This window comes from Macaca thibetana, chromosome 1, assembly GCF_024542745.1.
Source record: "Macaca thibetana thibetana isolate TM-01 chromosome 1, ASM2454274v1, whole genome shotgun sequence".
Lineage (NCBI taxonomy): Eukaryota > Metazoa > Chordata > Mammalia > Primates > Cercopithecidae > Macaca > Macaca thibetana.
In genome coordinates, this window is record NC_065578.1 from 43,976,671 (window position 1) to 43,993,479 (window position 16,809).

Genomic DNA, 16,809 nt, shown 5'->3' on the forward strand with positions numbered 1-16,809 from the left:
TAGAGACAGGGTTTCACTGTTGGGTAGGGTGGTCTCCAACTCCTGTCCTCAAGCAATCCACCCGCCTTGGCCTCCCAAAGTGCTAGGATTATAGGCATGAGCCATTGTGCCCAGCTTCGTGCTTGGACATTATAATAAGGCTTTCAAAGGCCAACATTTTCAAAACTGAACTCTTGTCTGCCCCCACCTGCCATATTCCTCAGTTTCAAGAGTCAGGATCTCACACTAGGCTGGAGTGCAGTGGAGTGATCATTGCTCACTGCAGTCTCAACCTACTGAGTAGCTGGGACTACAGCTATGGTGCAGGGCCCAGAATGATCTTTTTTTGTAGAGATGGGGTTTCATGTTGCCCAAGCTAATCCTGAGCTCCTGGCCTCAAGCAATGCTCCTGCCTTGGCCTTCCAAAGTGCTGGGATTACACGTGTGAGGTGCTGTACCTCACCAAGATTATATTTTTAATGCAACAGCTTCCTGTCTCATCAATGAAAATTGTTACCAAGTATTATGACTTGATGTGACCTAGCTCCTATAGTGACTCCCTCCATCAACCACACAGCCACCCTAGCTTACTGAACATACATGTACACATGCTATTCCCTTTGTTAGGCACACTCCTTCATATATCCACTTGGGGCTGGACATGGGGCATGGTGGCTCATGCCTGTAATCCCAGCACTTTGGGAGGCAGAGGCCAAGGCAGGAGGATTGCTTGAGGTCAGGAGATTGAGACCAACCTGGGCAACAAAGTGACACCCTGTTTCTACAAAAAATCCCCACATGGTTCATTCCCTCCAGGTCTTTGCTATGTCACCCTAGTGAGTTATTGCCGGATCACAATATTCTAAGTTGCAGTTGCCCCTCTGAACTCATACTTTGCCCATTTTTTTCTCTTTATTCCTTAATCTGACAAAGTTTGCTCTTTTCCCTTTGGTATGGTACTCCAGGGAAACGAGGATATTTGTTTCCTGCTGTGTCTCTGGCACCTGGAAAAGTGTATGGACATATACTAGATACTCAGATATATGTAAGATTAATTGGGAAAAGAGTCTTGAGATTTTATTAAATTTGAAGTTTGGCCAGGCATTGTGGTTTATGCCTGTAATCCCAGCACTTTGGGAAGCTGAGGCAGGTGGATCACTTGAGGTCAGGAGTTCAAAAACCAGCCTGGCCAACATGGTGAAACCCCATCTCTACTAAACATACAAAAAATTAGCAGGGCGTGGTGGCACGTGCCTGTAATCCCAGCTACTTGAGAGGCTGAGGCATGAGAATCTCTTGAACCCGGGGAGGTGAAGGTTGCAGTGAGCCAAGATCTGTCCATAAAACCAGTGGGTTCTTTTCCCTAAAGTCTTGAAATCCATCCACTCTCCATTTCTACCACCTTCACAGATGACCGTTCTCACCATGGAACAAGGCTTGTAAAAGCTGCAACAACAAAAATAAAACAACCCTCAAATACCTTGTGAATGAATGGCTATCATTGTGGGGTGCTACTGTCTCCACATTATAGATTTGGAAACTTGAGGCTTAGAAATATTCACTATTGGCTGGGCGCGGTGGCTCACACCTGTAATTCCAGCACTTTGGGAGGCCTAGCAGGCAGATCACCTGAGGTCAGGAGTTAGAGACAAGCCTGGCCAACATGGTGAAACCCTGTCTCTACTAAAAATACAAAAAAGTAGCCAGGCATGGTGGTGGACACCCAGCTACTTAGGAGGCTGAGGCAGGAGAATTGCTTGAACCTAGGAGGCGGAGGTTGTAGTGAGCTGAGATCATGCCACTGCATTCCAGACTGGGTGACAGTGCAAGATTCCGTCTCAAATAAATAAATAAGAAATATTCACTATCCCATGGACATACAGATGGAAAGAAGCAAAGCCAGCATTAGAATCCAGTCAACTGACCCTGCCAGAGGCTGGAGTCTACTCAACTGCACTCTAGGGTCCCCCCTGTCTTCCTCCTTTGTTCTGGCATTTATCCTGTGGCCTTAATATTCAGTTTTGGCCTTCACCGATGTCTTTAGGTGGAGACTGGGATTTAGAAGGTAAGAATCTTAGAGGAGCATAGTTTTACCACAATTCCAATGTAGTGGTCTGTGGCAGACTGTTTCCAGAAGACTTTTTTTTTTTTTTTTTTTTTTTTTTTTTTCTTTTTGAGACGGAGTCTCGCTCTGCCGCCCAGGCTGGAGTGCAGTGGCCGGATCTCAGCTCACTGCAAGCTCCGCCTCCCGGGTTCACGCCATTCTCCTGCCTCAGCCTCCCGAGTAGTTGGGACTACAGGCGCCTGCCACCGAGCCCGGCTAGTTTTTTGTATTTTTTAGTAGAGACGGGGTTTCACCGCTTTAGCCAGGATGGTCTCGATCTCCTGACCTCGTGATCCGCCCGTCTCGGCCTCCCAAAGTGCTGGGATTACAGGCTTGAGCCACCGCGCCCGACCTTTTTTTTTTTTTTTTTTGGAGACAGAGCCTGGCTCTGTAACCGGGAGCTAGAGTGCACTGGAGTGATCTCGGCTCACTGCAACCTCCGCTTCCCAGGTTCAAGCAATTCTCATGCCTCAGCCTCCCAAGCAACTGGGATTACAGGCATCCACCACCACACCCAGCTAATTTTTGTATTTTTAGTAGAGACGGAGTTTTACCATGTTGGCCAGGCTGGTATCTAACTCCTGGCCTCTGGGGATCCGTCCACCTCGGCCTCCCAAAGTGCTGGGATTACAGGCGTGAGCCGCTGTGCCTGGCCACAGAAGGCTTTTTCTGACATCAGCCAAGTGCCCGCAGCGCTGCAGGCCCACCATCGAGATGGGCCTAGGCTTCCACCCGTAAACTGTACTTTTCCCCCTGTGTGGTTGGTGGGAGTGGAGAAGAGTTTGGCACACTGAAGTCCAAATGCTAGGTCTAGGGTGGGTGGTGAATAGCTGCCTTCACATCTGACTTTAATCAGCTTCCGAGACAGATTCCCAAACTCTTCCTTCCTTCATCTTCATCCTACTGCATGCATGCCAATTCAATTTTAAACAATCATAATTGCACAAGTAATAAACATATTCTCCATATAAACAAAAACTAAACAAAACTTTAAAACTTGAATATATTCTTAATGTAAACAAAAACTTGAACATTACAGACAAGGCAAAACTCCCCCAACACACACTGACCCCTCTTCTGAGGAAGGTTACCAGGGTAACGTATACCCCTTCAAGCAGTTTTCACGTGACTTTCAAACTGTGCTTCCTGGACCAGCAGCACAGCATCACCTGGGAACTTGTTAGAAATGCAAGTTATCGGGCGCCGTCCCAAATCTAATGTGCCAGAAATGCTGGGAGTGGTGCTCGGCACTCTTTTGACAAGACCTTCCGTGATGCTGATCCTTCCTCAAGTTTGAGAACCACTGGCCTAGCTCCCTGTTGCTCTGAAGCTAACCGTGCACCTGGGCTCTAGTCCTCTGTGCCTGGGTTCATTTATTTGTCTAGCTTCACCTCCCCCAAGCAGCCCATCCGACCTTCTCTCCCACCAAAGTGGACACATTCCTAGCCCTGGCTCAGGCCCTTCTCGCCATCTTCTCTTTCAAGTTCTGTCCCTAAATGCTCTGGCCTTCCAGGCACACAGGAAAAGCTGCTCTAATAGAGCTGGCTGGCAGGACCGGGCACGGGAGGGACGGGGGGCAGTGGGTGGGAGGAACCGGGCGGGGGCAGGCAAGACCTCAGGGCTCCAGGGCCTCGTCCCCGGACTCCGCCGTCTCCTCCTCGATGCGGGCTGCGGCCTCAGGGTCGCCGCCCTCCTCGGCCCGGAAGCGTAGCAGATGCGGGGGGCGCGGGGTCCCTCGCGCGCGGCCGAAGTTCCGGAGGCTGATGGCCGGGGAGGGCGCCCCTACGCCCAGGAAGCGGCCGAGCAACGGGGTCTGCGCGGCGGGCGCGGGCCGACCCGGCCCGGGGGACGCCTCCACCTGCAGGCTCTGCTCAGGGTCGTCGCTCATGCTGTGGGCGGGAGGGTGGGCTGAGCCCGGGCACAGGGCGGGAGCGGGGACGCGGGGTCGGCTCTCGGGGAGGGACGGAGGCATCCGTGCCCCAGAGGCTGAGCGAGGACCCGCGTGCCGGGTCAGGTCCGGTCTCCGCCGGCGCAGGCCACTCACCGCAGGTTGAAGGTGGAGCCCAGGAATGAGGGCCGCAGAGACTCGGCCGCCGTGGCCACAGTGTAGGGTGGCTGCGGCTGGTCCTCATCCCAGTACTGGTCCTTCTCAGCAGGGGGAAGGTTCTGGTACATTTCGTCCACAGATAGCAAGGACACCTGGGCCACCAGCAAGTTACAAGGATCCTCCTCTCCTCTCCTCTCCTCTCCTTCCCACGGCCGGGCTGAGAGCTGACCGGGAGAGGGGGCCCAGGAGCTGCCCTGGACTCCTGATCCTTCCTGATGCTTGCTCACCTGCAAGTTGCGGTCTATGAGCTGGTTTGTCTCAAAGTCGTCATCATCCTCACCAAACGGGTTGATGATCTGTTCAGCCACCTATAGTGGCAGAGATAGTGTTTTCTGGGCTCAGAGCCCCACTCTTTGTCCCCAAAGTTGGGGCCCCTGTGCCCACATCTCCACAGAGCAGGCTGGCATGCCCATCTGCAGTGCCCACCTTGAGCCAGCCAGCATAGAAGAAGAACTGCAGCAGAGTGGTGAGAGGCACATACATGTCCGGGTCTCCCAAGGCTGGGGCTGGCTCCTGGTCTGGCTTCAGAAGCTTCTGAGGTTTGGCAGCCCCTGCCTCTGGCTCCACAAACTGGCGGCCAACCAGGGAGAGGGCAAAGAAGGAGTAGACAGCTATGGTCACCACCTGGAGAAGGAAGAGCCAGGCTCAGTGCAGGATGCAGTGGGACAGGGAGAAATGCTGCCCCTGCCTCTGAGGATCTATGGGAAGTCTGACAAGTAATCAAACATGTATCCTGGTATGGCAGTACCAGTGGGGACAGGGTCACCTTGGTGGGGGTGGTGGAAGGCTTTGAGGATGAACCCAGTGCCTCAGGGGACTGAAATGGTCAGGCAAGTACCATCTCTAATTCTTCTCATCTCACACACAGCACAGGACATACAGTAGGCACTGGGACTGGGGAGGGGAGAGGCAGTTACTTGGGTGTAGACGAGGGGTATGCTGATCCAGTCATAGTGGAATAGCATGCTGCACTTGGCTCGGTACTTGTTCAGCTCCTGGAGGAACAGCAGGAACAGGAAGTCAGCAGAAGCGAGGAAGGAACAGGGGTGCCCAGCACAAACTAGGCCTGGGCTGGGCCAGGAGGCTTTTTCTCATTCTGCTCTCAGAGGTGTATTAGGCTGGGGTGCTTGAATCTCAGCTCTGCTAACTAGCTGTGTAACTTAGGCAAATTTAGTTTCCACTCTGTGCCTCAGTTTCCACAACTGTGCAAGGAGGATGATAGTACCTATCTCAGGAGTTGCTGTAAGGGATGAATGAGTTAACATGGGTACAGGGCTTCCAAAAGGCCGAGGTACACAGTTGGTGCCATACAAGTGTTAGGTACTAAAATTATTATTCCTCTTCAAAATTAGAGGGAGGAGGGCAGATAGGTCTGGTCCGGGGCCCACTCACTTCCAAAAGTAGACAGAGAGCGATATCGTCACGGATTCGCCCGTCCCTCCGGGCCTGGGCCGCCAGATTGGTGAACCAGACGCAGGGCACCCAGTACTTGTTGAAGTCGGATTTCAGGCTCTCAAACTTTTTCCTCTCTTCCTGGGACATGAAACCTGAGGGGGTAAAGCGGAAGGGGTGCAGTTGCAACCTCTGCCGCCGTGGGGGCCTGCTGTTCCGCCGTCTGGCTCCCCTCTCTCGCGTCTACCGGCGGTCCCAGGACTCGTGGTTCCGCGTTCCTGCCGCAGTCCAGACCCTTCCCTGGAGCCCCTGCTCCCAGGACTTTCCCAGGCGGCACCTGCATCCAGCCGTGGGCCTGGCCCCCAGAGGCTCCCGGCGGGCGGCGCACCTGCGTCCACCACGTGCTCCATGGTGGGGAAGCGCTTGAGCACGCGGGTGCTGACCGAGCGCAGCACCAGCACCGACGACAGGTTCGCGTAGCGGATGAGGGTGCGGCGCAGCAGGCGGCCCCGCTGGTCTACGCCGTGCACGCTAGCCGAGATGACGCACATCAGCTGGTCTGGCAGCGGGATGCTTGTGTACTGGGACCACCAGCGGTTCACCACGAGAGTCACATAGAAACCTGCTTGGCCACCGTGGTAGAGGGAGTAGGAAGGGAGGGTGGAGAGCCTGGGGGTCTGAGCGCCTCGCCTCCCCCAGCAAAGGGCCTCGTCCAAGCCAGTTGAAATGTGGCAGGGGGAAGGAAACATTCAGCTCCAGTACCCTGCTGTGCGAGGCCAGGAGGAGGGAGGAGGGCAAATTTCCTTCAGCAGAGGGAAAATGGGGATTCAAAGCCAGGAGACTGCTTCCCAGGAGGGTGGGGAAGGGGCTGTCACCTCTGTCCAGCTCCCCTCCAGTGCCCAGGGTGGGCTTGTGAGGCCAGCAGGTGTCTTGTGCCTTGCTGGAAGTGAGGGTCCGGCAAGTGATAGGGCCCTGCCCTCCGGAAGTCCTGGACCCAGCACCCAGCTCCTGTGCCTGCTGGGCCTGCTCTGGCTGACCAGGCAGGCTCTGCCACTCTGTTGAGTAATTCTTTTTTTTTTTTTTTTAAGCAGAGTCTCGCTACATTGCCCAGGCTGGACTGGAACTCCTGGGCTCAAGCGATCCTCTCACCTCAGCCTCTCGAGTAGCTGAGACTGCAAGTGCGTCACCACACCATCTGTTGGGTAATTCTGACCCTCAGGCTGTCAGCCCAACCCAGAGGTCAGGGAACACAGTAAGGAGGACACAGGGAAAACTAGAAGGGGGCCTTACCCAATACAAAGGACAAGGGGATGAGGTCCGCTGAACGGTTGCAGTACCGGGCCACCTGAGCATACACGTGCTTCTGCTCCTGGGTCAGCAGCAGCCTGGGGAAGGCAGGTGTAGGCTTGGGTTAGAGGGAGGTGGGTGGCCCAGTCTCCCCACTTCCGCCAGCTCTAAGACCCTGCCCTTACCGGTAGGTGATGCTAAGCACAGCGTACAAGGCCCCGAAGAGGAGGAATTCCTTGTAGAGGAGCTTGTAGATGCTTCCCCTCCAACGGAGAAGCAGGCCAGAGAAACCTCCGAAGCGGGCCTCCGCCACTTTGAGGGTATATGAAACCGTCATGGTGCTGGGAGCCTGGGGCAGAAGGTCACAAGAGTTGCCCCCAGGGCTGTCCTTTAGTTCCCCAGACAACATCCCTTCCACTCTGGTCTCACACACCCCAACCTTCACCCTGCATCAGTGGAAAAGGGGTAGGAGCCTGCAGAGCAGAAAAGCACACCCCACCCTCTGCAGAACTCAGTAGTACATGGGCACAGCCAGGCTAGAGCTAGACAAAGTAGAACTGAGTTCTGTGTCCCGTCACACATGAGGCTTCCTCAAGCTCCTCTTCAGCCTGCAGGGCTAGGGATAACCAGATCCTGAACTGCTGTGGACAAGAGACGCAGCTCCAGCCCAAACCCACTGCTATTCCTTGGGGCCTTGCTCTGGAAGCTGATTAACTAGATTACCAGGGCCCAGAGCACTCTCACCCCCATCCCATACCTGCCTACCTGGTCTGGGCAGCAGCCCGTGTGGAAGAACTGGGCTAGACTTCACCCCCCACAGACTTAAGTACCTATGCAGTCCATAAAGTTAGGCTGGACCAAGGCCTATCATTGATGGATTGAAGCTGTCATCCAGCTTCCCCTGATGCTGGGAACTGGGTGTGTCTCCCTACCCCTGTAGGGCTGGGCTGGCCTTTGAGTGACAGAATTGCCACCTATACTGACCCCACAGCTCACACAGAAGACACCATGTCCTTCAAGCCAGTGTGACAGGGGTTATTGTCCCACGTTTCAGGTGGGAAGACAGATGCATGATAAACTGTTACAGTAATACCAGCTGCTGATCACAGAGCACTGACTAAGTGACAGGCACCATGCCAAGGGCACTACTAGGTCATCCTCTCATGAAATCCTCATCACAGCCCCATAAGGTAGGGAATCAATCATCCACATTTCACAGATGAGGCTCCAAAAGGTAAATGACTTGCTCGCAGTCGGCCATACAGCTAGAACATGTTGGAGGCAGGATTCAAAGCTAGGGCTGATGGACTTCCAAGGCTGGAAGTGGCCTAGCAAGGGCATGAGCTCCAGGACCCATCCTGTGCACTGGCCACACTCCCAGGCTTCTTGTACAGGGTCTGGAGGTCTTGGTCAGGCTCTTCCCCGTCCATGCCACGGGGCTGACAGCCACAGATCTGGAAGCTCAGGCCTAGGAGCGCAGGCCCCGTTAAGCCCTGTGTCCAACATCCTGACTCCTAGGGGTGCCCAGGATTTGAGTGGCCACTTTTACCTCTGGGCCTCAATTTCTTCATCTAACAAACAGAGGAAGTAATACCTAAGGCACCCATAGAAATAGAACCGCCAGGCAAGGTGGCTCACGCCTGTAATCCTAGCACTTTGGGCAGCCTTGAGGCAGTCGGATCACTTGAGGTCAGGAGTTCGAGACTAGCCTGGCCCAACATGGTGAAACCCTGTCTCTACCAAAAATATAAAAATTAGCTGGGCATGGTGGCACGAACCTGTAGTTCCAGGTACGTGGGAGGCTGATGCAGGAGAATTGCTTGAACCTGGGGAGGCGCAGGTTGCAATGAGTCAAGCTCGTGCCACTGCACTGCGGCCTGGGAAAAAAAAAGAAAAAAGAGAGAGAGAAAGAGAGAAAGAAAGAAAGAAAGAGAATCTCAATGGGAGAATCCCTTGAACCCGGGAGGGAGAGGTTGCTATGAGCTGAGATTGTGAGATTGTGCCACTGCATTTCAGCTTGGGTGACAAAGCGAGACTCTGTCTCAAAAAAAAAAAAAAAAAAAAAAAGGGCCGGGCACTGTGGCTCATACCTGTAGTCCCAGCACTTTGGGAGGCAGAGGCAGGCAGATCACCTGAGATCGGGAGTTCGAGATCAGCCTGACCAACATGGAGAAACTCCATCTCTACTAAAAATACAAAATTAGCTAAGCATGGTGGCACAAGCCTGTAATCCCAGCTACTTGGGAGCTGAGACAGGAGAATCGCTTGAACTCGGGAGGCAGAGATTGCAGTGAGCTGAGATAATGCCATTGCACTCCAGCCTGGGCAACAAGAGTGAAACTTTGTCTCAAAAAAAAAAAAAGAAAGAAAGAAAGAAAGAAAAGAACAAAGAAATAGAACATCAAAATGGAAGAGAATTGGCAGTTCACTTACCGTCCCAGACCGTCCCAGTGCTGAGGCAAGTGAATACTGAAAAATCCCAAGAGTGGTGGTCCTGCCTCTGTCTTGCTTTGGGAAGCTCCTCCCCCTGCACCATGAGCTGGTTCCCTTCTGCAAGTTTCCTAAAGAGAGGAAGCACAGAGAGGTGATTAGGAGCACAGGCTTGGGAGTTGGACAAACCTGGGTCTGAATCCCAGCTCTCTGTAACTGCAAGTTACCTATCTCTCTGAACCTCAGTTTCCTCCTCTGCAAAGCAGGATCAAGAATGCCTAACCTCATGGGGCAATTTTGAGTATTCACAGAAACAATGCCTACGGCCTAGAGCACTGTGGCTTGGGCTGCTGTTACTATGAAAATTTGAGGCCGGGCGCGGTGGCTCAAGCCTGTAATCCCAGCACTTTGGGAGGCCGAGACGGGCGGATCACAAGGTCAGGAGATCGAGACCATGCTGGCTAACACGGCGAAACCCCGTCTCTACTAAAAACACAAAAAATTAGCCGGGCGAGGTGGCGGCGCCTGTGGTCCCAGCTACTCGGGAGGCTGAGGCAGGAGAATGGCGGGAACCCGGGAGGCGGAGCTTGCAGTGAGCTGAGATCTGGTCACTGCACTCCAGCCTGGGCGACAGAGCGAGACTCCGTCTCAAAAAAAAAAAAAAAAAAAGAAAATTTGAATCTGTTCTCTTTGGTTTCCTACTACTGGTCCACTCTTGCCTCCCAAGCCTTCCAAGCCAGACAGTCCTTGAGAAATGAGGAGGCAGAGACCTTTCCCTCATGTCCTGCTAACCTGCCCCAGACCAAACAGTGCTGGATCCTGGTTTTTAAGTTGGATACACAAGGCCCTCTGAGACTTACCCACCTCTACCCTCATCACCAGCCTCTGCCTAGCTCATTTTTAAGTTTTTTTTTTTTTTTTTGAGACGGAGTCTCGCTCTGTCACCCAGGCTGGAGTGCAGTGGCAGGATCTTGGCTCACTGCAAGCTCCGCCTCCTGGGTTCACGCCATTCTCCGGCCTCAGCCTCCCGAGTCGCTGGGACTACAGGCACCCGCCACCTCGCCCGGCTAGTTTTTTTGTATTTTTTTTTTAGTAGAGACGGGGTTTCACCATGTTAGCCAGGATGGTCTCCACCTCCTGACCTCGTGATCTGCCCGTCTCTGCCTCCCAAAGTGCCGGGATTACAGGCTTGAGCCACCGCGCTCGGCCAATTTTTTTTTTTAATTTTAATTTTTGTGAGTGCATAGTAGGTGTATATGCCTAGCTCATTTGTAACTGTTCCTTCAAGGTGTAGCTCAGAGCACCCTCTAGGAAGCCTTCCATGATCTTTCCCAGGTTACTCCTCAAAACCCTCTGGGTTTTGTCTCTTGCAGCAGTTAATCACAGTGGTCTATGATCTGTTCACAGGGAGATCTCTCCTCTAGCCTGTGAGATGCCTGAGAAGTTTTGAATTTGATTCATCTAGGTAAAGCTAGATTACAGTGGCTCATGCCTGTAATCCTGACACTTTGGGAGGCTGAGGTGGGAGGATCACTTAAGCGCAGGAGTTTGGGACCAGCCTGGGCAACATAGTGTGACCTGTCTCTACAAAATATTGTTTAAAATTAGCTGGGTATGGTGGTGTGCGCCTAGAGTCCAGGCACTTAAGAGGCTGAGGTATGGCCGGGCGCGGTGGCTCAAGCCTGTAATCCCGGCACTTTGGGAGGCTGAGACGGGCGGATCACGAGGTCAGGAGATCGAGACCATCCTGGCTGACACGGTGAAACCCCGTCTCTACTAAAAAATACAAAAAAACTAGTCGGGCGAGGTGGCGGGCACCTGTAGTCCCAGCTACTGGGGAGGCTGAGGCAGGAGAATGGCATAAACCCGGGAGGCGGAGCTTGCAGTGAGTTGAGATCCGCCCACTGCACTCCAGCCTGGGCGACAGAGCAAGACTCCGTCTCAAAAAAAGAAAAAAAAAAAAAAGAGGCTGAGGTGGGAGGATCACTTGAGCCCAGGAGTCTGAGGCTGCAGTGAGCCTTGATACAGCCATTGCACTCCAGCTTGGGTGACAGAGTGAGACCCTGTCTCAAAACAAAACAAAAAAAAAAACAACAAAAAAAAAAAAAAAAAAAAAAAAGAAAAGAAAAAGTTGGGGAGGAAAACTTGAAACCAAGCAAGCTTCTTTTTCTTTCTTTCTTCTCATCCTTCTCTCCTTCTCACCTCCCTCCACCCACTCTTTTGTTTTCCATTTCTCTCTTCCCTTTTAAGATGAAAGACATCTCGTCCCCCAGCCCCTCCCTACTATTTTGTGAGATTTCCCAGATGAGGCAAGATGTGGAAAACTACTCATGGCCTGACTGGAGTTACGTTCTCCTTCCAGGTCTCCCATGTGAGATGTCAATATAAGGAAAGAACAGGACAGAGAGAGAGAGAAAGAGAGAATGTGTGTGTGTCTAGGACCTGACCTAGGGAGGGTGAGATACCAGCTCCTGGGCCTCAGGCATCATGGCCAGGCAGTTCATTCCCATGCTGTGATCTGTGGCTTTCCTAGAGCATCTGGGCTGCTTACCACTTAAAGATGTTCTAGGACTTGGAAAGCCAGGTCCTGGGAGTGCAAGAGCTCAGGCTGTGTCTCCCTGACAGCTCTACCCCAGGAAGACCAGCTGGCTGCATTTCAGTCCTGTACCCCACCCGCACCTGTGGCCCTCACACCTCTGCTTGTTCCCAGCCCTGTGGTCTGTGATTTTCCCACAGAGCCCAGGATAAAAGTACATGACCTGAAGCCTCTGCCAGAGGAAGAGGGCGGTCCCCAGGCCCACCCAGTCCCTACCTCCTGAATCACCTTATCTCCCTTCTCTGCTGCTGACCAGTCCCTTTGTTTATGGTGCAGGAGAGGGAACCACTCAGCCCATAAATCACCTGCCCCACCTTTCCTTATCCTCCAGCTCTGCCTCTCCCTCCCTATTGGTCCTGCCCACCCATTCCCCTGTCCCCTCCTCACAACTGAGAGCTGGTTGTATAGCTTGGCAGTGAAATGGATTCTGGAGCCACACTGCCCAGGTTCCCAAGTCCATGCTTCACCGTGGCCACCAAAGTCACCAAGCTTTGTGACCTTGAGAAAGCCAATGAACCTTTTAAATACCCCATGAGAGGCTGGGTGTGGTAGCTCATGCCTGTAATCCCAGCACTTTGGGAGGCCAAGGCAGGTGGATCACTTGAGGTCAGGAGTGAGACCAGCCTGACAAACATGGCAAAATCCTGTCACTACTAAAAATACAAAAATTAGCTGGGCTTGGTGGCAGGTGCCAGTAATCCCAGCTACTCAGAAGGTTGAGGTGAGAGAATCACTTGAATCTAGGAGGTGGAGGTTACAGTGAGCCCTGATCATACCATTGCACTCCAGCCTGGCCAACAGAGCAAGACTCCATCTCAAAAAAAAAAAAAAAAAATTTCCCCATGGGGACATGCGGATGATGATGCCTATTGCATGGAGTGGTTGTGAATATCAGGTGAGTTAATAGTATAAAGTGCTCACAATAGCACCAGGTAAGTGGGAAGTGCTACTGTGGCTATCAGCACATCTCTTATTTCAGGTTGCCTTTATCCCTTCTACCTCTGCACCCACCAAGGACACCTGCCATCTCCTTATTGCTGAAGTCAATAGCCCTTCCCAAGTCCTAACCTTACCTTGCATCTCTCATTCTTGACCCTACTCCGTTGGCCTCTGTGACATGACACTCAAGAGATTCTGGCCCAAGCATAGTGGCTCATGCCTGTAATCCCAGCACTTTGGGAGGCCAAGGCGGGATCACTTGAGTCCAGGAATTCGAGACCAGCCTGGACAACATGGCAAAACCCTGTCTCTACAAAAATACAAAAAATTAGCCGGGTGTGGTGGTGCATGCTTCTAGTCCCAGCTACTTGGAGGCTGAGGTGGGAGGATCGCTTGAGCCAGGAGGTCGAGGCTGCAGTGAGCTGTGATTGCACCGCCTGCACTCCAGCCTGGGTGACAGAGTGAGACTCCATCTAAACAAACAACGACAAAAGACAGAGAGAACAAGAAGACAAGAGAATAAGCTCACAGCCCCAGCCCGGGTGTAGGCCCACCCAGCCCGTTGAGGGAGCCACAAGACAACAGCAAGAAAGGCCAGATGGGATTTCATTTTGTGCCTGAGTGGTGGCCCCTGCCAGGGTCCTGTGTGTCAGAGGTTAGAGAGGTAACATGGCCATGGATCAGACAGCCTGAGCTCAACCTTAAACCCCAGCCTGGGAGGAGAAGGGAACCCAGTCTTAGGCTCAGCACATATGTGCTTGGCAGGAGCTCCTCAGCTTTGGGGAGGAGGCTCTAGGGAACCAGGCCACGAGGGCAAATCAGCTTTCTCTCCCAAGGAGCCTGTCCTAGCCCCCTCCTTCCCACTTCCCAGACCCACTGCCTGGCTATATTGTCAGACTTCACCTGAACTCACCAGGTTCAAAACTTAGGGCAGCTTGGGAACTTGGCAAATTGGGGGAGGAGCAAGTAGACCTTCACTCCTCCACACACATTGCAAAGCCTTTGGAGGTCTGGCCCCTGGACTGTTCCAGTCACCCTTCCCCCTTTCCTCCAGCTACTCTAAACTTTCAGTTTTTCCAAGGACCAATAGCTCTCACTCCAGGCCTCAAGGAGCATACTTTCTCCTCCTGTCCATCCTGTTCCTGGCTAACTCCTCCTCAGCTCTCAGGTTTCAACTTAGAAATTTCAGCCTACGTACATTCCCCAAACTGGGTGTGATCCCACCTCTGGGATCTCATAGGCCACCCCCATACCCTGTCTGTCTTCACCACTATAGCACTAATTACAGTCCAGTGTTGTTGTCCTACCTACAGGTCACTCCAGGGTGCAGCACAGGACCTGACACATAGAGGCTGCTCAAGAAAACGTTTGTTGAAAAAATGGACAAGTGGCCTGGCGCAGTGGCTCATGTCTGTAATCCCAGCACATTGGGAAGCCTAGGCAGGCGGATCACTTGAGGTCAGTAGTTCAAGACCAGCCTGACCAACATGGTGAAACTCCATCTCTACTAAAAATACAAAAATTAGCCAGGCGTGGTGGCGGGGGCCTGTAACCCCAGCCACTCGGGAGGCTGAGGCACAAGAATCTCTTGAACCCGGGAGGTGGAGGTTGCAGTGAGCTGAGATTGTGTCACTGCACTCCAGCCTGGGCAACAGTGTGAGACTCTGTCTAAAAAAAAAAAAAAAAAAAGTTAGCTGGGTGTGGTGGTGCATGCCTGTAATCCCAGCTACTTGGGGGGCTGAAGCAGGAGAATTGCTTGAACCCAGGAGGCGGAGGTTGCAGTGACCTGCCATCCTGTCACTGCATCACTGCACTCCAGCCTGGGTGACAGAGCGAGACTCTGTTTAAAAAAAAAAAAAATTAGCTGGGTGTGGTGGCATGCACCAGCTGTAGTCCCAGCTACTTGGGAGGCTGAGTTGGGAGGATTGCCTGAGCCAGGGAGGTGGAGGCTTCAGGGAGCCAGGATTACGCCACTGCACTCCAGCCTGGGCCTCAGAGTGAAACCTTGTGTCAAAAAACAAAAAAAACAGAGTGTGTTAGATCTTGCTAGACTTGGTGATATAATTAAGAGGCCGTTATGGGCAGAACTGTGCCCCCTTCCAAAATTCATTTTTATATATATATATTTTTTTTCTTTTTCTTTTTCTTTTTCTTTTTCTTTTTTTTTTTTTGAGACAGAGTCTCGCTCAGCCACCCAGGCTGGAGTGCAGTGGTGCTATCTCGGCTCACTGCAACCACCGTCTCCCGAGTCCAAGCAATTCTCCTGTCTCAGCCTCCCGAGTAGCTAGGATTACAGGCACCTGCCATCATGCCTGGCTAATTTTTGTATTTTAGTAGAGACAGGGTTTCACCATGTTGGCCAGGCTGGTCTCGAATTCCTGACCTCAGGTGATCCGCCCACCTCAGCCTCCTAGTACTGGGATTACAGGCATGAGCCACCGCACCCAGCCCTATATATATATTTGAGACAAGCTCTCTGTTGCCCAGGCTGGAGTGTAGCAGCATGATCATGACTCACTGTAGCCTAGACCTCCAGGGCTCAAGGGATTCTCCCACCTCAGCCTCCCAAGTCGCTGGGATTACAGGTGTGCACCACCACACCCCAGCTAATTTTTGTTTTGTTTTGGAGACAGAATCTCCATCTGTCACCCAGGCTGGCGTGCAGTGGTGTGATCTCAGCTCGATGCAACCTCCATCTCCTGGGTTCAAGTGAGTCTTATGCCTCAGCCTCCCGAGTAACTGGGACTACAGGCGTGAGCCACTAGGCCCCGATAAATTTTGTATTTTTTTTTTTAAGACGGAGTCTCACTCTGTCACACTCAGGCTGGAGTGCAGTGGCATGCTGCCTCCTGGGTTCAAGCGATTCTCCTGCCTCAGCCTCCAGAGTAGCTGGGATTACAGGCACCTGCCGCCATGCCTGGCTAACTTTTTTTTTTTTTTTTTTGAGATAGAGTCTCACTTTGTCACCCAAGCTGGAGGGCAATGGCATGATATTGGCTCACTACAACCTCCACCTTCCAGGTTCAAGCGATTCTCCTGCCTCAGCCTCCTGAGTAGCTGGGATTATAGGTGGGTGCCACCACACCAGGCTAATTTTTGTATTGTTAGTAGAGATAGGGTTTCACCATGTTGGTCAGGCTGGTTTCGAACTCCTGGCCTCAGGTGATCTGCCTGCCTCCCAAAGTGCTGGGATTACAGGTGTGAGCCACTGTGACTGGCCCAATTTTTGTATTTTTTTTTTTTTTTTTAGTAGAGAACGGGGTTTTACTGTGTTTCCCAGGCTGGTCTCAAACTCCTGTACTCAAGTGATCTGCCTGTCTCAGCCTCCCAAAGTGCTGGGATTACAGGCATGAGCCACCACTGCACGGCCCCCGAATTTATTTATTTTATTATTATTATTATTATTATTATTATTTTAGACAGAGTCTCCCTCTGTTGCCAGACTGGAATGTAGTGTTGCGATCTCAGCTTACTGCAACCTCCCTCTCCTGGGTTCAAGCAATTCTTGAATCGCTTTTTTGAGACTCTGTCTCAAAAAAAAAAAAAAAAAAAAATATATATATATATATATATATATTTGAATTTTGGGCCAGGCAGAGTGGCTTACACCTGTAATCCCAGCACTTTGGGAGGGCCGAGGTGGATGGATCACAAGGTCAGGAGTTCAAGACCAGCCTGGCCAATATGGTGAAACCCTGTCTCTACTAAAAAATACAAAAATTAGCTGGACATGGTGGCACGAGCCTGTAATCCAGGCTACTCTGGAGGCTGGGGAAGGAGAATCCCTTGAACCTGAGAGGCGGAGGGAACCCGAGAGGCAGAGGTTGCAGTGAGCAGAGATTGCATCACTGCACTCCAGCCTGGGCAACAGAGCAAGACTCCGTCTCAAAAAACAAACAAAACAAAACAAAATAAATAACACTGCAAAATTGAATATGCCCTTTGACTCTCTAAATGCCTCAGATCCATTTACCC

At 52.2% G+C, this 16,809-nt stretch overlaps 1 protein-coding gene across 1 annotated transcript; it reads right to left on the reverse strand.

Moving 5' to 3' along the window:
* Positions 1 to 3,075: 3,075 nt before the first annotated feature.
* BEST4 (bestrophin 4) lies at positions 3,076 to 7,663 on the reverse strand. Its single transcript, XM_050799300.1, has 9 exons — positions 7,055 to 7,663; positions 6,873 to 6,967; positions 5,971 to 6,204; positions 5,583 to 5,737; positions 5,108 to 5,185; positions 4,617 to 4,814; positions 4,418 to 4,498; positions 4,128 to 4,282; positions 3,076 to 3,972 (listed from the first exon to the last, which is right to left on the reverse strand). The coding sequence occupies exons 1-9, from the start codon at positions 7,276 to 7,278 to the stop codon at positions 3,699 to 3,701; spliced, it is 1,494 nt and encodes a 497-aa protein (XP_050655257.1). The 5' UTR covers positions 7,279 to 7,663; the 3' UTR covers positions 3,076 to 3,698.
* Between the last annotated feature and the right edge of the window lie 9,146 nt (positions 7,664 to 16,809).

Excerpts from the sequence above, each read along its gene's own strand:
- BEST4 (XM_050799300.1), bottom strand. The coding sequence starts at position 7,278 with ATGTTGTCTGGGGAACTAAAGGACAGCCCTGGGGGCAACTCTTGTGAC. Across the intron at positions 6,205-6,872 it reads CCCCTTGTCCTTTGTATTGG|GTTTCTATGTGACTCTCGTG; the intron begins GTAAGGCCCCCT and ends GTGGCCAAGCAG. Across the intron at positions 5,738-5,970 it reads GGAGCACGTGGTGGACGCAG|GTTTCATGTCCCAGGAAGAG; the intron begins GTGCGCCGCCCG and ends TTACCCCCTCAG.